The sequence below is a fragment of the Terrapene carolina genome, unplaced genomic scaffold (genome assembly GCF_002925995.2).
Source record: "Terrapene carolina triunguis isolate 2854851 unplaced genomic scaffold, T_m_triunguis-2.0 Scaffold25, whole genome shotgun sequence".
NCBI classification, from domain to species: domain Eukaryota; kingdom Metazoa; phylum Chordata; order Testudines; family Emydidae; genus Terrapene; species Terrapene triunguis.
In genome coordinates, this window is record NW_020664376.1 from 3449006 (window position 1) to 3472295 (window position 23290).

The window sequence follows — 23290 nt, forward strand, 5'->3', positions numbered from 1 at the left end:
CTTGCCCTGACTTGAAAACGTGAACATATTTGCCTACCCTTGAATTGGGACATTTCCTGGGGGTCAGCTATTTCACAATAGCAAATCATAGAATCATAGAATATCAGGGTTGGAAGGGACCTCAGGAGGTCATCTAGTCCAACCCCCTGCTCAAAGCAGGACCAATTCCCAACTAAATCATCCCAGCCAGGGCTTTGTCAAGCCGTGCCTTAAAAACCTCCAAGGAAGGAGATTCCACCACCTCCCTAGGTAACGCATTCCAGTGCTTCACCACCCTCCTAGTGAAATAGTGTTTCCTAATATCCAACCTAGACCTCCCCCACTGCAACTTGAGACCATTGCTCCTTGTTCTGTCATCTGCCACCACTGAGAACAGCCGAGTTCCATCCTCTTTGGAACCCCCCTTCAGGTAGTTGAAGGCTGCTATCAAATCCCCCCTCATTCTTCTCTTCTGGAGACTAAACAATCCCAGTTCCCTCAGCCTCTCCTCATAAGTCATGCGCTCCAGACCCCTAATCATTTTTGTTGCCCTCCGCTGGACTCTTTCCAATTTTTCCACATCCTTCTTGTAGTGTGGGGCCCAAAACTGGACACAGTACTCCAGATGAGGCCTCACCAATGTCGAATAAAGGGGAACAATCACGTCCCTCGATCTGCTGGCAATGCCCCTACTTATACAGCCCAAAATGCCGTTAGCCTTCTTGGCAACAAGAGCACACTGTTGGCTCAAATAACTGAATGTTGCAGATTGATACATATTTAAATTTCTAAGGGAGAAGCAGATGCTGTCTCTCAGAATAAACAGTAAAGATTATAGCTTGCACACTTCAGTACATGATGTTTAAATGAAACTTGGCACTGACTGCTTGTTATTACAAGAGTACCAGTTTTTAAATAAAAACTGCATATGTCTTTTACTGAAGTACACATTGGTTTTAGCTAAAAACAAGCCAAATAAAAGGGGATTAGATTGTGTGCATGTGTGTGAGATGTATACAGTCTCAAGTTTAAATGACATCTTAAAACATGATACACAATTGGTACTTTTATGTATGTAAAATCTTTCAGAATCACTTCTTCGGTTTCATCAAAAGCTTTTATAATGTTGTCTCTTGCATTCTAGGAAACAGGATTGCAATACAAGAAATTTATGGCCTATCCCTGGATTCTGACTGTTACTTGGCCAGTGGACATGGTAAATAGCTGCATTTCTTGAATATCCTGGAAGTAAAGATTTCAAATGCTGCATATATGTGAAAATTGTACTTAATGGTGCAGTCCAGTGGTACAGTGGTGAAAATCAAGTGCAGTAGTGTTGGCTGTGTGACTAGCATTGCTTTAAATAAATAAATGTTCTTGATGTATGATGGACCCCATTTATCAAGAACCTGAGCACACAATGGCTTTACAAGAGTTGAAAATGCTCATTACCTTGCAGGATTGAGCCCTATGTGAGATACAGTAGGCATATGGTGTTCAAACATCTGTTTGAATGGAATGTGTCGATTTTGAACAGTATCCAACTGTGCTTTCTTCCATCACCCCACTAGCCTACTTGGCTTTCCTTATGTGTGTGTTCTCCCCATGCGCACCCTTAAAAAAATTATTTTCTTTAGATAATATTTTGGAAGGGCCAGTGTCAAGTGAAATGTGGCTCAAAGTTTAGGTTTCATTAAAATAATCCTTTACAAAATTGAAGACTAATAGAGATTTCTGCAACTTTAAAAAGAAAATTGCAGTAGGATGTATAAAAACAAAAACTATTTATCTTCGATGTTTGATATCAGAAATAGCTTGCAGCATCGTGCTATATATGTTGTAATGTGCCCATCACCATAGTGAGGTGTACACAGATATTAGCAATTCCATCCCAAAGGACCAGGCCCTCCATCATCTGTGCCTCTTTCTTAGAATTGGTTTTCTTGTTATGTCTCCAGGAAAGATGGGTGTTCAACGAAGGCTTGCATGTACTGTATGCAGAAAGTCTTACATTGTATCCTAACCATGGCATGATTTGTGTTTCTCTGCTCTGCAATGGTAGAGTTCCTTAATAGATTGCCACTCCCCTGTGAGTTTTACTCTCAATTAGCCACAGTGTCCCTCTTGACTGCAGCTATCTACTGGATTGTGGGAAGAAGTGAATGTGACACCCTGTCTACACTCCGGGGGGGGGGGGGGAGAAGGGGGTAAATCCTTAAAGAGAGGAGGATATAAAAATAAGAGACAGTGACCTCCACATCACCTCTTCCCCTCCATCTCAACGGTGGTAGCTAGATCACTTGAAAGACAAAAGAAGCATCATTGAACTGGGGGAGTGGTTCTGGCCGGGGTTTTTTTTAGCCATTATAGACTGCTGTAAGCTTTTGGTGAGAGAAATTCCTTTTTTGCCTTTAAACCTGTTAGCCTTGGTAACGTTTAGGAATTTTATTGTGTGTTTATTCTTTTATTTCTTTTGTAACCAATTCTGACTTCTAGGCCTTATCACTTGTAACACTGCTCTACAGCCAAAATGCTTCTGAAATAAATGTAGTCAAACTTTACTAATTCTGGGTCACTGAGAACGAAAATGATGCTTAAAATTGTTGATTGACTCTAGTTTTCAAGATATGCTATTGGGTCAGTATATACGACCCTTGACTTGGGAATGGCGGAGGATAAGTGAGTTATAAAGGGAAGGGATCTCAATTTAAACCAGAAATGACTAAAATACATCTTTGACTGGATCTATGAATAAATCTATGACTGGGTTTGGACAGTACTTGCTTTTTAGGCAAAACAATGAATGATACAATCTGAAGCTGGTATTGCGTCATACATGATATGAATTGCATCATGTTATTCCTAGAAGTCATGGATGATGCAATCTTAACGAAGCTTACATCACTCTGCTGAACAAATTGCCCTATATCAGCTCTAGAAATCATACAGTGTCGTGCTCTCTTATTTGTCAGTGTTTGATTTTGCAAAGGGACACATTTCTGTTTAGCCAAAGTGAGCAGAGATGCCGCGTACTTGTGTGAACAGTGCAGATAACTGGTGAAGTGACTTTTGCATCACAAAAGCGCAGTATAACCACTATGGTTAAGAAAGCCTATCACCTTTATTTTGGCTGCAAAATTGGAGATCAGGACAAGAGGTGGGCCCCACACATATGCTGCAACACTTGTGCAACAAATCTTCGCCAGTGGTTGAACAGGAAAAGGAAATCTATGCCTTTTGCAGTGCCAATGATTTGGAGAGAGCCAACAGATCATACCAGCAATTGTTACTTCTGCATGGTGCCTCCAGTTGGGAAAGGTGTGTCAAAGAAGAAAAAGTGGACTGTGCATTATCCAAACATTCCATCAGCTATACGTCCAGTACCCCACGGAGAAGGACTGCCGGTTCCTGATGCACCAGAATCATTCTCACTTGAGTCAGACGAGGAAGAGGATGAAACTTCTGGTCCTGAACCATCAATGTCACAGGACCCACATTTTCTCCCATCCTCCTCCTCTGAACCACACCTCATAACACAAGGTGAACTGAATGACCTTGTCAGGGATTTGGAACTACCCAAGAGTAAGGCAGAGCTGTTGGGCTCCAGACTACAGCAGTGGAATCTCCTGGCAGGTGATGTTAGGGTTTCCATGTTCCGTGACCGTCAAAAGGATCTTGTCCCATTCTTCTTCATGGAAGGTGATCTTGTAGCCTGCAACAACATCGATGGTGTGATGGCAGCCCTCAACATCTTTCATGATCCAGATGAGTGGAGACTGTTCACTGATTCATCGAAGACAAGTCTTAAAGCTGTTTTACTGCATAATGGCAATGTTTTGCCATCAATTCCAGTTGGTCATGCAGTCCATATGAAGGAAACCTATGACAACATGAAACAACTTTTGAGGTGCATAAACTATGACCAACATCAGTGGCAGCTTTGTGACAATTTGAAGGTTGTTGCTCTCTTGCTTGGTCTGCAGACTGGATACACAAAGTACTGCTGTTTTCTCTGCGAATGGGATAGTCGTGCAAGAGATTCCCACTACATCAAGAAAGATTGGCCACTCCGACAGTCATTGGAGTCTGGGAGGAAAAGTGTTCAGCATCCACCACTTGTTGAATCAAGGAAGATTTTGTTACCACCCTTACACATCAAGCTGGGTCTGATGAAGAACTTTGTCAAGGCCATTGACAAAACACAAGCAGCTTTCAAGTACCTCCGTGGAAAATTTCCAAGGTTAAGTGAAGCTAAGATAAAGGAAGGTGTCTTTGTTGGTCCTCAGATTCGTGAACTTCTTCGAGATGATGCATTTGACCATGCACTGCGTGGCAAGGAAAAGACGGCATGGAAAGCCTTCCAGTTAGTGGCAATAAATTTTCTCGGAAACAACAAGGCAGACAACTACAGGTTGTTGGTGGAAAACCTCCTCAAGGCATACAAAAGCCTTGATTGCAACATGTCACTAAAGATACATTTTTTGCACTCTCATCTAGATTTTTTTCCACCGAACTGCGGAGGAGTGAGCGATGAGCATGGCGAGCGATTTCACCAGGACATTGCAACAATGGAGAAATGCTATCAGGGCAAATGGAGCCCATCAATGCTTGCAGACTATTGCTGGAGAGTGACAAGAGATGCTCCATTTAATGAATACAAGAGACAAGCCAAGAAGCGCCGAGTAGACACTGAATAGGACTAAACTATGTACATAATAGTTTTTTGCCTTTTGTTTCATAATAAATTTTATTTATATAACCCTTTTGCTGATTTTTAAAGTGTTACATAAACAGGACAGGTGAAATATTATCATGTAAAGCAACCATGAACACATGAAAAGACCTAGGTTTACAATTTATGGTTAAAACTCTACTATCTACACAATATACATAGACATAAAATGTAAAAACTTAAATATCTTAGAAACAGTAGCCAATCAGTTGTTTTAATTGTCATATTTGAATTCAGCACATCAAAATACATAATAAATAGCAAATTTTATCTCTGAAGCAGACGACTTCTCAAAAATTGTAGACCAGTGTAATCGCTTAAAATCTCTTTCTCTAGTTAATAAACTTGTTTTATTGTTTTATCTAAACCAGTGTGTTTTGGTTGAAGTGTTTTGAAATTTCTATTTAGGTCAACAAGGTTGGTGCATAATCATTACCCAGTGTTGGAATGACAAACTATCTATGAGCTTGTACTGCCCAGGAGGCTACTGAGCAGTACAAGACACACATTTTGGGGAATCAAGGCTGGGACTGGGCTTTCCTGTATTCATCTGGGAGTGATTTTACATGTGAGTGGGTATGTGTGAGCAGAGCCTGGAGGGGTTGCTGTTCACCAGCAAAGCAGTGTAAAAGGCATCCCAGTCTGGAGAGCTAAATGGACACAGAAGTCCAGCAGTTCAGACTGCATTCTGGGGAATGTCACAGTGAGTTCTAATATGGTCAGGCTGCAGCCCATTGATGGTGGTAAAGGTTAGCATCAGGACTTTCTAGAACATGAGTACCTCCATGTGGCACTGATGAGAATCTCACTTGAAACCAAACTGAAATTGGACATGTTTCTTCACTATTTCAGGTGGGAGAAATGCAGGTAGTAAACAAATAGCACAAATGAAAAGTAAATGAGACATTCAGTTTTTATAATTATTTTTTCCTTCTAATAAAGGACAATGGAGACTATCCACTCATCAAACCGGGACCCTACTGGAAGAAGTTCAAGGCCAATTTCTGTGAGTTCACTGCAGTGTTAATCCAGCAGTGCCAGTACAGCATCCTCTATGATAGTTACTTGATGGACACAGTCATCTCACTGCTTACAGGGTTAGCAGACTCCAGGGTCAGAGCATTCAGGCACACCAGCACTTTAGCAGGTAAATACAACTCATGTTGCTGTCAGTTTTCATCAGAGACTGTGGATTTTGGTGACTCGTGTGTTTACAAAACTGATCAAACGTAAAAAGGACTGTAAGCTTTGCAAGGCAGGAATTGTCTTCCTTTGTACATTAACAGTGCTTAGCACGTTATGGATGCTACGGTAGTATTAATAATCTCCTTCTGCATATATGTGTTGTTAGAGGGCTTTCCCTTCACCCTCTCCCTTGGTAGTTGTCACACAGACAGAAAGCAGAAGACGAGAAGTCCGAGGTGCAGGCAATGTGATGTTGATTCGGGTTAGTTCCAAGCAAGCATATCCATAACGTTACACGCCGGCAGTGTCTGTTTCCCAGTGTTCCATTCCCAGCTCTGACACCGCAGAGCATTTACCCCATGTCCCCCTTCCCAGCTCTGACGCTGTAGATCCTTGCCTGTGTCTCATTCCCATTCCCTATTCCCACCTCCTCCTCCTTAGCAGGCCCAAATATACTTGCAGTGCATGCCCACAGTCCACCCCTTACAATTTATGGTAATGTGCCATTTTGGGGGGGGGTCGCGGGTCTGTGGTCTTCGTCCCACCTCTTTTGTATCCCATGGGAGGGGTGAGGAGTGAGGTTGTGCTACGGTCAGGGACAGGTATTTCTTTTGTCTTTTAGTGTTTTATACCTTCCCCCCCCAATCCCCTTTGCCCCTCCTGACTGGTTGCGTAACCTTGCCTTAAAATAGGGATTTAAACAATCTTAAAGTGTGCTCTCGAGTAACACTTTAACTGCTCTTATCTGCTCCCATTGTACTAACAAACCCATCTGACTAGGTAAAAGCAACATACACAGTCTTTGTCCTTTGTTTACACATATTAGTATAAAATGTAAGAGTATTAAAGGTCAAACCCAAAATTCTATCCAAGTCTAACAAACAAGCCTATATACTAGCATGTAATTTGGAAGCATTGGACATGGTAGGTACCCTGTTGGCTTTAAGAAAAGCACAGATATTTAAAATACGTTCAAGAGTATCTCTGGCACCCCAAAATTCTTGTTTGAAGAGGAAGCTTGGAATGTAGATTATCTGTAAAGTAGATCAGTTACATTTTAATATTTAGCAAAATCTTTTTTAACAGCTGAGATAATTAACTTCAGAATTCTGCTGTGTACTGGAAGTTATGCATAAGCAGTAGCTGCTTTTCACTGTTAGTTTTCTGTCACTAATTTTCCTTCCACCCCCACTGAATGAATATAATTAGTATAAAAGGGAGGATCTTAAAACTTATGAGGCCTGTCCTAAGAAACGTGTCATTCAAGAGGTTTTTTATGATACCCCTACTAAAATGAATACCTTTGTAGCTTGCTTATCACGCACAGCATGACAGTATCTAAGTGAGTTTATACTTTTAAAAAAGCCAACAATTGGTCACAGCACAGCCCCTCCCCCCCTTTTTTTGCCTTTGCCATCCCTGCCCACTGACAAATGGAAATCTAGCTGTTGGTCTGAATCAACAAAAGTAGACACACTTTGTACTGTTTCATAAAGACCACCAGACTCTGGCTCACGTGGTCTTGAGCTCTTGCACTGATTTCACTATATTTCTTCACATCTGAGGAAGGCACTTATCCTATAGCTCTAGATTGTTGTCCAAAATTAAGGAGGAAATCTGCAACATGCAACATCACCTGGACCAAAGAAGTGTATCACCAGGAGTAGAATAAAACATCTTCTGACAACCCTTTTGTTTCAAAACCAAGTAGTAAATTTAAATGAAATATTACCCCAACATCTGCCTTTTTGCTGCTCTTACCTTGGATTGTGATTTTACAACCTCAGCAGGGTTGGGGTTGACCAGTACACTTGTGTTTTTTAACATGTTGAATATACTTTATAATGTGTACCACTGAGCTAAGGCTCACTTACTTGGTTTCTCTTCCTTTTCAGCGGTGAAGCTTCTGACAGCACTTGTAAGAGTAAATCTAAATCTTGATGTCAGCAAATGTAACGCTCAAAGGCTGTATCAAGTGGAGAAGAACAGGATTTCTGTCAAGAGGGCCAATCAGAGACTGGACCAATTAGAGAGAAAAAGGAAAGAGGTGGGTCAGGTTTGTTATTTGGGTTGGGTGAAGATGTAGTAATAGAGGTGGCTCTTTTCTGGCTGCTGACTTACACATGTTTTTCTGACACTTTTGAAATAGGGGGAGTGATATTTGCTAAGCATCATCAATGATAGATTGCAAAGCAGTTCTCACTTACCAGGTTCAGTGCTACACTGACAAGCACTCCAGACATGCCGCACACAACTGATCTGCGTATTACTACTTGCTGTAGTCATTATGCAGCAGTAGAGTGCGTAGTATTCTTTGAAGTCTCTGTTTTGATGATAGCCTCTCAAAATTGGGGATGTGGCTAGCTGGTGAATTGGCATCTCTTTTGTGCCCATCTGGTAATTTTTTCGTGTCTATTCATACACATGCATGCACACACAAAACTGGGCTCCCACAAACCATGAGCCAAATTCTTTGGTCTTTGCTCAGATTGTACTCTGGAATTTGACCAAAGATATTGGAATTTGTCACTGTATGAACAAAGGATTCTTAAAATGCCATGTGACGGCAATTTAAACTATGGCTCATCTGTCCCCTGCTGCCCAGACTCCATTATTCCTTCCCTGTCACCCAGACAGCCTCTTGTGACTCTCCTACTGTCTATGCAGCATCCTGCACCATGGAAAATTATCTTTTAGTTGCTGGCATAGTTTCTTGCTGCACAAATGTGAGAGAGAGTCCCTGCCCCACTGAGCTTGCAACCAAGTACCTCGGATGTAATCTTTGAACTCCCTCATGGGTACAATTGTTGTATTTGTAAGAAGAGGCAAATTGTGAAAGGTGGCTGGGTAGGACAGGAGAGACAGACCAGGGCAAGTGTTCGCTTCCTGATCCTGGTCTCTTGGGCAAATCAGAGGGCCGGGGGAGGGGGGGTGGGATGGGAAGTTACTTGTCACCTTCATGGTATCTTTATTAAACAGAAATGATAGATTATGACTAAATGATCTATTGTCTCTGAAGACCTCTACCAAGTTTTCAGGGCTTGGTCAAGGTGCACACTGGACTACTTCATCCAGAGGTATTCTGGGGGTTTCCCAGCTTCTGACTTTTCTTCTACAACATGTCCAAGTGTATTACAAAGGCAACTTAGACTTACACATGCAAACTAGTTGTGTAATGGCATGTATTATTCCTTCTGTGTATTGCTAGAACAAGGTTCTTTTCCTCAACCAATATATTATGTGAAGTGTCTTAGTACTTGGATTCATAGTTGAAATCCAATGACATTTCTTTTTGATGTAGATGCGCCAAATCAAATCCCTAATGTAGACAGACTCATTTTTTTGTACTGATGAATTGTGAAAACATTAGGGGTTTGCACCCAGTTTAACAAAGTGAATGTGGTTAACTTGGTATGAATTTCCTGTAATATAAAGGGGATTTGTCATATTCCATACTTGGAAGGTTCAATTTTTTTGGTATTTTCAGTATGAACAGAAACCGCTGGAAATAGAGAATATGATGAATGCTATTTTCAAAGGGACATTCTTACAGAGATATCGGTAAGAATATTTATCATTCATATGCTTTTGAAATAGCACCCACAGGCCTTAATCAAGACTGGACTCCGGTGTGCTGCATATTGTACTAACACATAGGAGCCAACTGTCCCTTCCCTGATGAGTTGAAAATCTAACTTCCCTCACTGAAAAAGAATAGAAAGGAATAAAAATAAGTCTGTACAGTGTACATGCATCCCATAAGAAACTCTCATGCAAAGTGTCCAGGTTAAAATCAAGATGAATATCCAAGGGTCAGTTAAATTTGTTCTGAAAAAGCACATAATACTGAATTATTTGAAAGAACCCACCTAGGCTTAGAAAGTAACCCCCTCATTATGTACCCTCATTCTCCACTGCTTTGTTTGCTTCTTCCCCCTGGCTACAGAGTAATGAGTTTATGGTTGAAAGACCTTCCAGACCCTCAAAATAATTGTAATATGGAACTTGTGTAGTTAACAGGGTTTTTTCAAACACTAACAAATTCTTTGTAGGGGATTTGTAGATTAAAGACATGTTTAAAAGTTACTGAATGAATACTTACGATGCTACTCAGGATTGCATGTATATCTGCAACTCTTGATCTCCTGCTGGGAAAAGCAAATAATTAACCTGATATCTTTTGGGTATTTATAAATGTGTTTATAACACAGTTTTGTAATTTTACAGTGATGTGATTCCTGAGATCCGGGCTATCTGCATTGAAGAAATTGGCAGCTGGATGAAAATGTACCCTGATACATTCTTAAATGATAGTTACTTGAAATATATTGGATGGATGCTGTATGATAAGGTGAGGATTTTCTCCTCCTCCTGCCTTTATCTCCCATAGAAGGAAAGTTAGTTCAAGATTTTTAAAATTATTCTAAAAGTTAAAACAATTTAGAGTTGTATATTCTTACATGGACAAAAAGTCTCCCCTCCTCCAATACTACGTTTTGTTTTAAAACTCATCTTACAGCACTAAGTAATAGAGAGCACTTACTTTTATCCATCCTAAGCACAAAGCTGTGTGGCACTGATCCATGGTGTGTGTATGTAGAGCTTTGCTGGATGTATATGTATGTGACCTCGAGCAATGTTTTACTTTATTGGGTAGATTGACTTTGAAACCTATCCTTGCTAAATGGTGACATGGAATACATCCTCTATGAGTATGTACAATTTTAGAGGTAGGGTAAAATATCTTAAGATTGACAATTGTTACTTTGTTAAATTATATTATTTCATAGAGAGGGACAATAATACTCTTTATTTCTGAACTGGAAAACAAGTGGCGCTATAAGAACATTTGGAGAATATTATTTAAAATCTCAACTATTTTGTTATAGTTCCATTTCTTTTAATTACCTCTTATATTCTTAAAATCTTCCAAATAATCTTTTCTTTCCCCCTCACCCTCAAGGCTTTTGTCCTCTTCTGTTTAGCAGTTTCCCTGTTTTAGAGCACAGATGAACGTAGTATGTCTAACTTTTTATAAAGTTAACCTGAAAACATATTTTTCTCAAATTTACCAGTGTGTGCTTAATAGCCGGCAGAGGCAGTATTTGTGTGAATGGTTTATTACTGGGAATGGTACTTTACTTTTGTAGGGCATCTTTTAAAATAGATAAAATGAGTTTATATAGCTGCTGTATAAATGCCAAATAAATGCTTTTCTTTTGCATCAGGATTATATACGATGACGCATAATTCTTTGAATAGAATTTTAGTTAACTGCAAAGCCAGCAGAGGGCGCACAAATCACGTTGTTTGTGTTTCATGCTATAACTATACAAGCAGTGGTTAAACGTCTTTCAATAACAACCCCCTCTCCCACAAAGACTTTTAGGGCGCATTTAAGTTGCAGGATTCTTTTGGCAGCATGTAGTATACATACCCACATGACCCCTCTCCCATGGATATACACAGCAGAGTGAGTAAATGGTGAGACATGGAATAAATCAGTAGAATAAAGACGTGCCTGAAGGGTGTGGGTGTGGGTATGAAGCCGAGTACGTGTCCTACACGTTTGCTACTGGCCCAAGCTGTGCCTTCCATTTACACTGCTTTTTTAGCAGAGTAGTGTCCTGCTGCTGCAGCCTTTCTCCTTCTCAGCAAAAGACTCTGGTAGGGGGGAAAGGCTATGTCAGCTCCCTGCTGCTGAAGCCCTGCTCCACGGAGAGGCAGGGGGCCAGTGGGGAAAAGGCTCAGCCTTTCCTCATCGCCTCCCCCCACCAAAGCCTTTCCTCACCGTAGTGAAAGGCTCTGGCAGCGGGGAGCAGCTGAAGCCTTTCCCTGCTGCCTCCCCTCTGCTGGAGCCTTCCTTTGACGTGTAGCAACACACTGCAGTGTGGACATTTTCCACTGTGGCGTGTAGCTAGATGTGTGCTACAGGGCACTGAAAGTGGTATGTAGTGTAGGTGTAGCCATAGAGTCTAGAGAAGTTTCTTAGATCAGATCATAGCAACTTTTTAAGGTATGGCCAGTTGAGAGATCTTTCAAATTACAAAAATAAAATTTCCATTTTTTCCTTAGAATATGTGACATTGCTATCAGTGCAGTACAATATGAAAATTATAGAAATTTGATGTCTTTGTCTAGAGCACACAACCCATCTGCTGTCTTTTACCGGAGACTGGAAACAGCTGCTTTAAAAAAAAAGAAAGAAAAGAAAATGCTTGTTAACTGGAAGCAATCACTCCAGCAAAAACTAAGTGAGATAAAATGAGAAGGCCTCTGGATTTTATCTCCATCCAGTTGACTATTTACAATACCAATATTGCATTGCGGTACTGGCTTTAAAAAACATACTGCAAGCTATTCCTTCCCATTTTTGTGGGGGAGGGTGTACCCAGATCAGTGTCATTTGGGAATATAGTTCCAGAGACATTTGCCAAATAATTTTAGGGCCCAAATTTGAGCAACCACAAAATTGTTTTCAACTATAGGAAAATGTAGCCCAAATAACCTGTGGCATTCTAAGTATAGACCAAACTGTGTCAGTCATTGGGAGGCTGAAAAAAAAAAAGGTTTAAACGCTTATTTGGTCTTCAAAGACTTAGCTGAATGTTATGACTTATTTTACCCTTCTGATGCCATTTGACATGACATATATGTATAATGCAGACTTAATGCTGGCATAGAAGATATTTCCCAGGCCCAACTGGATGCTCCAAATCCATTCCTCTTAGTGGTGCTGAGTTCAAAATAAAAAAATGAAAAGTCTGTCTATGTCCCAGTAAGAATTGTGAAACAATGTCCCGAAGGTGTACTTTTCTGCTGGAACAACTTCAGTAGTTAATTATTTCTAGAAGACCGGAATAAATGTTGCTTTTTAATACTAAATACAAAGTATAATGCAAAATCTGGCAACAGCATTCAATAACTATACAGTTAACCCCCTTCCTAAAGAACTATCAGCCCATTTCTCAAACTTGGGCACCTAATTGTGCATTTTGACACTCAGAGTGGCACTTTGATGCCTACAGTGGATGTTTGGCTACCTACGTATTGATCTGAGCAATTAGATGTGGAAGAAAAGAAAGGGTCAGGGAAAAAAAAATCCTCTGGGAGGTGAGAGGGATGGAGGCAGAAAAATTGAGATGAGCAGAGGTGGGGTAGGTGAAAGGAGTAGAAAGGATTACTCATTTTCTGAGGAAAATAAAAGGTGTACTACATACACACACGCTTGGGACATCCACATGTGTCAGCCTCGCTTTTGAGTTGTGTAGGGAGTTGTGTGACGCTTTTATTTCTAGAATGTAGCATTTTCATTAGAAAAAAAAATTACAAAAATCTAATCTCTCTTGGAACAAAATGTGTTCACATTGCAGAAGAAAAGATTCAAGAATAAAACCAGTCTTGTGAGCCTTGCAAAACTAATTTGAGATCCACTACTGTAAGATGCTAGAGAAGTGCTAAGTAGGTAGATTCCCCGTGTACTGAGGAGGAAGCTGAAGCACAGAGATGAAATGATTCTCTTGCAGCTTTTCAAGGAAAACATGGCAGAGGTGGGAAAAGAGCCCAGATCTCCTCCTGACATCAGGTCCTGGGAGCTAACCACAAGATCATCCTTCTGCTGTCTAATTTCAAATTAGTTTGAGAAGTCCGTGACAGGACATCTGTGCGGTTTGACCATCCTTCTATGGAAACTGCCCCCCAGATGTCATGACAGTTCGCATGTATATCCTGCAACAGTGTCTCTGTAAAACTAGCATCTTCTTATTCAATATATCTATTTTCTGCATGTATTCCGAGTCCTATTCTCTGACTTCTCTGAAAATAAAAGTGTTTTACTTTGGCAGTGCTGTGGGGAGAGTGAGCTGGGTTCTTTTCACAGATCAGCAGTATTGTAAACTACCATAAGTTCCTGTTGCAGAATCAGAGAGACTAGAATGGTGATTCTGGTGAGGGAAAAGAAAAGAGGGCTTTATTTGTAGCAAAAAGCTGCTGAGGTCATTTGGGAAGAATTTTAAATAATGGAAAAAGCAGTGGGGGATGGGTAAACACTCACTCTAAGGAACAGGAAAATAGGGCAGGAAATGTGGCTTAAAACAAAGGCGAGAAATGTAAATAAGACGATAAAAATAATGGTAGTGGAGGTAAATGGATTGTACACTCTTAGTCCCTAGATGTAGTTTCCTTAACACATAAAATACATATAGGGTTAAGACTGAGAGATTTGAGGTGGGAAGGGAGATTAGGAAAGGCAGGTGGTATGATTTTAGGAATTAACTTTTCCTATCTGCAGACCTATGCTCAAATATTGCCTGACTGACAAGTACAAATGACGATGATTTTCCTCTGCTCCAGTCGATATCTGACCATTTGACACAACCAGCACAACTTAAATTTAGCACAGATGTAGTCTCTATTCAGGATTACAGCCCAGGAATGGAATAGTGTGGGGTGGGGTGGCTCAAGCCAGGATTGAGGTACAGTGGTTTTGCTGAGTGTGTTTATAAGTTTGCACTGCTCTTGTCTGTGGTATGCCAGGTAGTAGTCAGCGGTAAGTAGTGGTATGCCAGGTAGTAGTCAGCGGTAAGTAACAAGTTTGAGCTCTCATCCTGCAAGAAGCTTCAACAAGTGCAGCAGTCCACCTGTGGAAATAGGGCCTTAAATTTTAAAGAGATGAGCAAAGTTCAAGAAATGTGCCTGATGAATGTGAAGGTACAGAAGGATAAATTAGACAACTTGAAAATCAGTGTCCGTATTCTTTGGTGATCTTTCATTTTATATTTCTAACTAAAGAGCACCTTACACAGACTCATTAGTCAAAGCCTGCTGCTGCCTGGCATCGTTTGCATTCCGTCTTAAGCAGGAGAATGGGAAGTTTGCAGTAATGGATAGCCTCTTTGTAGGAGATCTGCACTGCTTGGGTTTCTTTTATTTTCCTGCCATGTTAGAGGGAGAAATGAGAAAAAAAGAGTATGAAGGAGATGATAGTGAATACAAGGCTGTAATTTGTTGCAGGGGCTCTGCAGATACCCTTTGCCACGAGAGTTCAGCAGAGCTCAGTGAGTTCTGCTTTAGAGCCCCAGAATGACTGTCTTTTAATATTCTTAAAGGTTTTGACCTTTTAAAGTTGCAGCATTACACTTGAGGCATTTCAAAGTCTAGGAAAAGGGCACTCTTTTTATAGAACCATTGTGAATAGTAGTATTGGCTTACAGAGAAACAAATGAGGTAAATCTTTATAAAACCCATAAATATTTTTGGTATAAACCAACTATATTTGTTAGCCAAACACAGAAGGGAGCCTGAGGACTTGTCTACACTGGAAAATTGTATCATGTTAGAACACATTTTAACCAACATGAGCTCAGACGTGTCTTAACACTCAGGGTAGGTAAGGACTGTTGTGTTTACCAACATGTCAGCAGGTTGTGGGAATATACCCTAGGAGGGAATAGAGGGGATTCTAGGATTAGTCACAGCCAGTCGATGTGAGTGTCAAACAGGACAGCCCTTGGCTACTGTGAGTGTTTTTATCTGACGTAATTTCTCAATGTAGACTTGGCATGAGGGAGTCTAGATGGTGTAACATAAAACCTTCACTGGGTGCCCCAGCGTCAACCCAAACTCCCTCACACTGACTTAGACTTAGACTAGTTTAGTATTGTATGACATGCTTACGTTTTATCTCTGAATTTGGCCCACTGAGTCTTGGGGCTGTAAGAGACTCTAAGTTGGTTTAACTCGTATCTGAGGAAAGTGTTGCAAGAAAAACAAATAGCAGAAGGATATAAGAAGGCCACCCCCAACTTTCACCTTCTGACACCCTGGGCATTGGAATTACATGATCGTGGACTCCTTGCACTCCCACTGGTAATTGGTTGTAAGTTCTGTGGGAGTGTAACATGAGCTTAGAGATCACCTCTCAGTTTGGCCCATTGTATGCTATTAGGCATCTGTGACATAACTATATATCTGTCTGGTAATGGAGATTGAGGCAGTTTTTGCTTTTTCTATCGTAGGCATTTATAGGGCTCCAATTACCATAGGATGACCACCAAATCATCAGTAAATAACATCAATGCCAAAGATTTGTCACTTAGCAGATTCTTCTTTGTCTTATAGCAACCTGAAGTGCGGTTGAAGTGTCTTCTGGGACTGCAAGGAATTTATGACAGAAAAGAGCTGGTATCCAAAATGGACCTCTTTACTAGCAGATTCAAGGTAAATGGAAATACCGTTCTCTATTTTTAAAATCTGGTTTGGCTAGCCACACAAGATCTGATATGTTGAGCAGAGTTGGCTCTCGGTCCCTTATATGGGTCAGGATTGGTGGGTGGGGGAGTTTGTGAAATGTTGCTCTTCATTCATGAGAACATTCTGTTTTTGCTTTGGCCAACGAACAAAGCTGTGTTTGGCAGGCTCTGCAGACAGCCATGTCCAGCCACTTGGCCAGGATTCTTTTGGCAAGGTAGTATTGGGCATCCCAAAGCCCCTTGTGTTCCTTTATCCCCCTCAAAACTGGGTTTGTATGTTAGATGTTGAATTGGGTGATTCTGCATAGACTGCTATCAGAATGTACAGTATGACTATGTGTTGATCCAGCATGACTCTGTGAACCTTGCAGAAAGATTTCCTATCCCCAGTCTGAACAAGTCAAATGCTAGGCGGTAAATGGATAGCTTTTGAGCATCTGTTGGGTGAGCTGAGCAGAGGCCATTGTGTCCCTAGTACACTGCACTGATCATGTTGCCATGTACAGGCTAGTTCAGGCAGTCAGGACTCTACTTTTTAATGTTACCTTTGGTTGTGATGTCATCCACTGTCACTAGCTAGCCAGGGTTGGGCCTTGTCAGTACTTGTATAAGAAAACCCACGGTGCTGCAGGAAGTGGTATTGTGACTCCATAGGTGGCACTCTTCCTTTGGAGGACTGAACCAATGCCCCAGTTAGTGAATACTCTTCTGCTGAGGCCTGCAGATACAGTCTTTTGGATGTCATGTAAAACCAAGGACTTGGCTCTTCATAGTAACTAAAAATCCCATGGCACTTTCTGAAAGAGGAGGCTCATAATTCTCATGTTTTAGCCAAGTTTCAATCTGAGTAAATAAATTCTGCCTATCTAAACTCAACCCATATTTTAAACAGTTTTACAGCAGCCCTCTGTACTTCTGCCTTAATCTGTGTAGTATTGCTGTACGTTGTTAAACAGCCACGTGATCCAAAATCTACTTACCTTTTTAGCAGGGTTATGGCTTCCAGAATATTTTCACATTTGAGTAGAGAAATTATTTATGTAACATTGTAGCTTCGAACTTACCCTGATTTAGCAAATTGTTACTAATTGTTCATCATTTACAAACAAGTGGCCAATCATTCTTAATTTGTGAGCTGCAGTCAGTTTCTTGTGGAGACACACTTGCATCCACACAAATTTCATATTAGTCAATTAACTCAAATAAAAATGTAACATAATGATGGAACAACTTGGTGGTAAGCAAATTGTCTTACGCCTCTTAGGAAATAGTCATTGCAATACAAAGAAGTCTCTTTGTTACTAGTGGAGATGATCTAACTGTAGCAAAATAAATATTTGTCCAGAACAAAAAGTGTTACATCTTTTTATTGTCGTTTTACATCCATTAGGATCGAATTGTGTCCATGACTCTGGACAAGGACCATGAAGTAGCAGTTCAAGCCATGAAACTCTTGATGCTTATGTCACAGTAAATAATTTTTTTAAATGTTCTATATTGTTTTAATGGCAACGAGACCCAGATGTAACCAGTAGTGGAATCCTCTTATTACTGATGATGCGCTCAGAAACAATTGACCGCTGCAGGACATGGGTTAAACAGGATAACTGCAAGCTAAAAGTCTGTTGTGAAGTGCCTGACTAAAGTTAGAGTGGTACTTAAGAAGTATGGTTATCCCATTATAACACATTCTGGAGAATCATGTTTATTTTATAAATGGTATTTTTTTAAATGTGGGAATAGGGAGATTTCTTTGTCCCTTTTTGTTTTGCACTTTTTTAAAATTTGAATTAAGATTCTGCATCCCACTGCAGATACTGGTCAGATTTTAAGATCCTGCAGGAGCCAAAGCCTTTGGTGATTCAAGGTATAAGCTGACTCCTGCATGTGGCCAGGGGGAGATGGCTTCCATCCATATACAACATTGCACAGTTGACCAGGTGCCTTGTGGGCTTTGCTTTTCCACTGAAGCACAAGGTATTGGTCCCTGCTGGAGGAAGGACGTAGAACTTGATGGACCAATAATCTTACTCTGATTGAACCAGCGACATGAAACCCTGAGTGCTGAATGACTGACTGACTGAATTTGTGACTTGCTGAGGTCAGTCTTCAGAATGAGCAGTGTATGCAGAAGTTGCATAGGGTTTGTCTGCACTGGGAAACTTACTGAAATAGCAAGTGTAAATATGTCCTTATAAAGCTGCTTTTCCTGTTTCTTCATGTCTGCTTCCCCGTTTGCTGTGTTTCTGATCAGAGCAGTGTAAGCCTCAGCCTTCTGCCCAAGGGAGTGAATACCACTCTGGTAAAGGGACTGCACTTTTTTTTTCCTATAAAGTGATCAAGGCTCTTTTGTATCTATATTAATTTAAAGTCAAAAGGGATTTTATTTGTTCATACTTAAAACCACTTCTGTATAGGCACATTAGTCCAGTGATTAGGCAAATTTATATTACAACTGTACACCAGGCCCACTGTCAGTATTTCCCCTCACCCCCCAACTTGTCATTCGTGTGAAAGTAACTGTTGTTCCTGCCTATCTACAGACACTGGTACCTGCAAGCAGTTTCAGGGTACGTCTGCATTTGGAGCTATGGGTTTGATTCGCAGCTTGTGTAGACATACTCGCGCCAGCTCTGATCGAGGTAGTGTATTAAAAATAGTAGTGTGGCTGTGGTAGCACAGGCAGTGGGGAGCAGGGGCATGGGCTAGCCACCCGAGTACATATGCATGGGGTCCAGGCTGGTTTGTACTTGGGGCAGCTAGCCTCTGCTGCCCCTCACCACTGCCTGTGCTTTCCTGGCTACGCTATTTTTAGCACGCTAACTTGATGAGAGCTAGCATGAGTATGTCTGTGCGAGCTAGGAATCACACCCCTAGCTTCGAGGATAGACATACCCACAATTACATGAGGCCATAGAGGTGAGATCTGCACAACTCGGATAATAACTGTTTAATTTCTGAACCTTTGTTTGCATTACAGTACCAGAATATTCTTGTGCACTGAAGTGCTGCTTTATAATCACAGGAAGTGATTATTATCTCACTTGACACTCCACCCACTTAAGTGGCATTACTTCAGGCGGACACCAGCCTATATATGGGAACAGAATTGGGCCCATTGTATATGTTCATTGTTGATATAACTTGCTTTTTTACAGTCAGTATCATTGTTTAAGTAACACTAATAGTAGATAGGTTACCACTGCTAATATAAACACAACGACCACTTTGTATGATATTTGCTTCTCCATATTGCATAGATATTGCATTGTACTTTGTTATAGCATCTATGTGCATAACATGTCCCTGTGCTAGGAAGAGTAGCACACCATTGTTAAAATACAATGACTCTTTAAATCAGTTAAGGTTGCTCTTGTTCTATATCTGAACCAACAAGTGCTATATTGGCACTGCAGCTGTTTAGCCTCTCTGGCTGTATTGTTGGGTTCATGTTTTCACTAAACTCATGAATGCTAACTATAGTCAAAAAGTTTATCGATTGTCTGTTTTTTTAGGAAAGCCTTGTCTAAACAAAGTTTAAAATTAGATTTCCAGCACTGTGCAGTTCCTCCTAAGAAGTTTTCCAAACAACACGTGTCCATCATAAAACATATTTCCTCGTAAATAAAATGAGTGCATGTTTTTGTTGATTAAGCCATGGCAGAGGTCCAGCAACCACATACTTGCTGTCTTTGTTTCTGCTCCATCTGTTGCAGAGCCAACAGTGCTCCTAGTCACGCTGAGCCCTGCTGATTTGGTTTAATTATTGGGAAGATGAAGATGGGAGTTGGGGACTGAAATGAATTATCCACAAAGCCAACCAAGAATCTTATCTCTTTTGCTTATAAAATTAGCACTGGCCAGTCTAAACATTTTGGGTGAAGAATTGCGTTAAACTCTCTCTGATAAGGTTGCTTTAAAAGCCTGTATAAAGATGCCTTTCCAGGAGGGGAGACATTTCAGAAATGATTACTGTCATTCCAGGAGCAGAGAAGCACTTGGATGTATGTCTGCACTGCAGGTGAAGGTGTGATTGTAGCAAAGGTTGGCATACCCATGCTAGCCTGGGTAACAGTAGCAGTGTAGATGTGGTGACATAGGCTCAGCAAGGGCTAAAAATCTGAGCATACATGGGTGGACCCTGGGTACATACTTGGACACTAGCCTCTGCTGAAGCCCATGCCACCACATGTACACTACTCTTGTTATCCACGCTAGCTAGATTTAAGGTGGTACGGGTATGCCTACTCATGCTACAGTCACACCTTCACTTGCAGTATAGACAAAGACCCAGGGTGTTGTACCTAAGATAGCATGGGAAGCATATCTTGGCTCATAGACAGTATTTGGTCTTAAGCACTGCAGCTTAATACATGCAGAAACGCACTAGGTGGGGTTGGGAATTGTGAAATTCCTCAAAGCGAGTAATAACAAAAGAGTGACTGTAAAGATTAGATTTGTTCAGCCGATCTGCTTCCTCTATGTGTTCAGTCATAGTTGCTTGCTTACTTGGCCAAAAAATCTTCACTTCCTTTAGTCAGGCCGTTCCAACTTTTCTGTGGGAGCTGGATTCTCCTCTAGTTTCTTCATCAGCAGAATTTGTCAACTAAGTTCTAACTAGATGTACTTCTGGTGAGGCGTAAAAGTCTTTTCAGATACTAGTTTGAGTTTTCAGTGCTGCCAGTATACCGCTTTCTGCATAACCTTTAAACTACATACATTTAGTATAGAATTATTGAGGAAGTTAACATCAGTCCTCACAATGCCCTTTTTAGAGTATAACTTTAACTGGTCACACACTGGTCTATGAGATGAGGCTTTTTACTGCTTCTTTTCTCTACTCTTACGCAGAACCCTCAAGCTGTGCACATACCTGGCCTGTGTAAATGCACGTTTTTATTATCCTCCTCCCTATTCCTTCAGATGTATATATCCATTTTTGCGTATTGTCTTAATTAAATGGTAAGCTCTCTGAGTGAGGGACTTCCTTTGCTGTTTGTACAGCACTTAGCGTGATGGGAGCTTGATTGGACCTCTAGGTGCTATCGTCAGGGCCGGCTCCAGGCACCAGCTTAACAAGCAGGTGCTTGGGGCGGCCAAGGGAGAGGGGCGGCACGTGCGGCAATTCGAGGGCGGCAGGTCCCTCACTTCCCTCTAGGAGCGAAGGACCTGCCGCTGAACTGCCGCCGCTGATCCCGGCTTTTTTTTTTTTTTTTTTTTTGCTTGGGGCGGCAGACTCTGGCTCTGGCTATCGTAACATAAATGGTGCTACAAAATGTCACGGAATTGCCAGCATTAATGAGTACAGAGCAGTGATACCAAGCTCCTTACATTAGAAATAAGAAGGAAATAAAATGTGAGGAAAAATGTGAGTCACAAAGATTTGGTAGAAGGAAGAAGTGAGAAAACTAATTCTGAAAGAGATTTGGGAATCCTAGTGGATGGCAAGTAGACATGAGATTGCAATGCAAGATGTCTGTAAAAAGGGCTTTGGGGCATTCTGTTTTGAGGTATAGTGACCAAGGAACAGAATACAACGCTCCCTCATTATAGTGCTTCAGTGAGAGTGGATTAATGTGTTCACTTCTGGCCTCTTCACTACCAGAAAGAGTAAAGAGAGTTCAGAGAAGAGGAACAAAAATGACTGATGAGGAAATGACTGATGAGGAAAGGTTAGAAGGGGTGTCCACAAGTCTACAAGTAGCTGGAGGATATAAATAACAAGGGCTACGTCCTCACTACAGGGGGGGGGGTCGATTTAAGATATGCAAATTCAGTTACGCGAATAGCGTAGCTGAATTCGACATATCGGAGCCGACTTACCCCGCTGTGAGGACGGCGGCAAATCGACCTCCGCGGCTCGCCCGTCAATGGCGCTTACTCCTACCTCCGCTGGTGGAGTAGAAGCGTCGATGCGGGGATCGATTGTCGCGTCCCGACGAGATGCGATAATTCGATCCCTGAGAGATCGATTTCTACCCACCGAGTCAGGCGGGTAGTGTAGACCTGCCCAAGGACGGGAGGGGGAATTATTTTGTCTCATACAAATCTGGTTATAATTAGAAATGATGAGACTAAGGCTATGTCTACAGTACAGAGCTAAGTTGACTTAAGTTACATTGACATCCAACCACCGCTGTAATTAAACTGCTGTTGCATGTCCACACTATGCTCCTGGTGTTGGTGGAGCGCATCCACAGTAGCAGCTCTTGCATCAGCACAGAGAGCAGTGCACTGTGGGTAGCTATCCCACTGTGCAGCTGGCCACAGGGTGTTTTGGGAAGGGTTTGCAATGCCACATGGTGCAGGTACAGCGTTTCATGATGCAGTTTTCTCAATCTCATCATTCCATGGGCATCCTACTAGGTTTCCAGCTGCTTTTCAACTGCCCTGGTTACCTGCAAGCCAGCCATCTCTGTCAGAAAGCATGGATCCTGCACTGCTCTTCAGTGCTGTGCGTTATGAACACAAGGCTGTAAAAGGAGCTCAACGGGGGGGAGGGGCTATTCACCACCACCCTGACCTCAACTCCCTCCTTGTAGAAGTGGCATGTTTGCGGCGCCGCACCAGAGGCTAGTACTTGCCTCCCTTGCCTCCTGCTATGCCTGCTGCAGCTCTTTGATTTTTACATGGCATTGCTGTGTGTCTCTATCACAGCCCTTCTCCTCCATGCCCTGAGCAAGTTCCTGCTGCTGGAGCGGAGCTGTGACTGCGCAGCCTCCTCGCCCCACAGACCCAGGAGATGCAACCATTCTGGTGTACTCCAGGCAGGAGTGTATTTGCTGCATGGAGGCGGCATGCTCAACCGGGCAGTTACTATGTGAGCTCTCCACGCCGAGCAAACAGCAAGAGCAAGTTCAAAACTTCCCGGGGCTTTAACAGAGGAGGGGCGTTCACTTGTGTACCTGGCTGCAGGGCAGTGGAATTCAAAAGGGGGCTAGGGTGGGCATTGTGGGACACCTCCTGGCGGCCACTTAGGGCATCGTAAGCAATGCAGTGTCACTGCAATGCATCACTCTAACGTCGCCCTAAACTCTACGCCTCTCATGGAGGTGGTTTTATTATGTCAGAGTAGCAGGCGAGTTAAACTGGTGGGAGGAGAATTGCAGTGTGTACACCTTCATAGTTAGGTCGACGTAGCTGT

The 23290-nt window shown here is 41.7% G+C and overlaps 1 protein-coding gene across 1 annotated transcript in view; it reads left to right on the forward strand.

The window, feature by feature from the left end:
* LOC112110509 (cohesin subunit SA-2-like) overlaps positions 1–23290 on the forward strand; it is an 84093-nt gene that overhangs the window by 22102 nt on the left and 38701 nt on the right. Inside the window, exons 8-14 of the mRNA XM_029911252.1 lie at positions 1124–1195; positions 5654–5858; positions 7792–7952; positions 9384–9457; positions 10124–10247; positions 16016–16114; positions 17537–17616. Of these exons, the coding sequence (XP_029767112.1) occupies positions 1124–1195; positions 5654–5858; positions 7792–7952; positions 9384–9457; positions 10124–10247; positions 16016–16114; positions 17537–17616 (815 nt within the window). The remainder of the gene's footprint in view (positions 1–1123; positions 1196–5653; positions 5859–7791; positions 7953–9383; positions 9458–10123; positions 10248–16015; positions 16115–17536; positions 17617–23290) is intronic.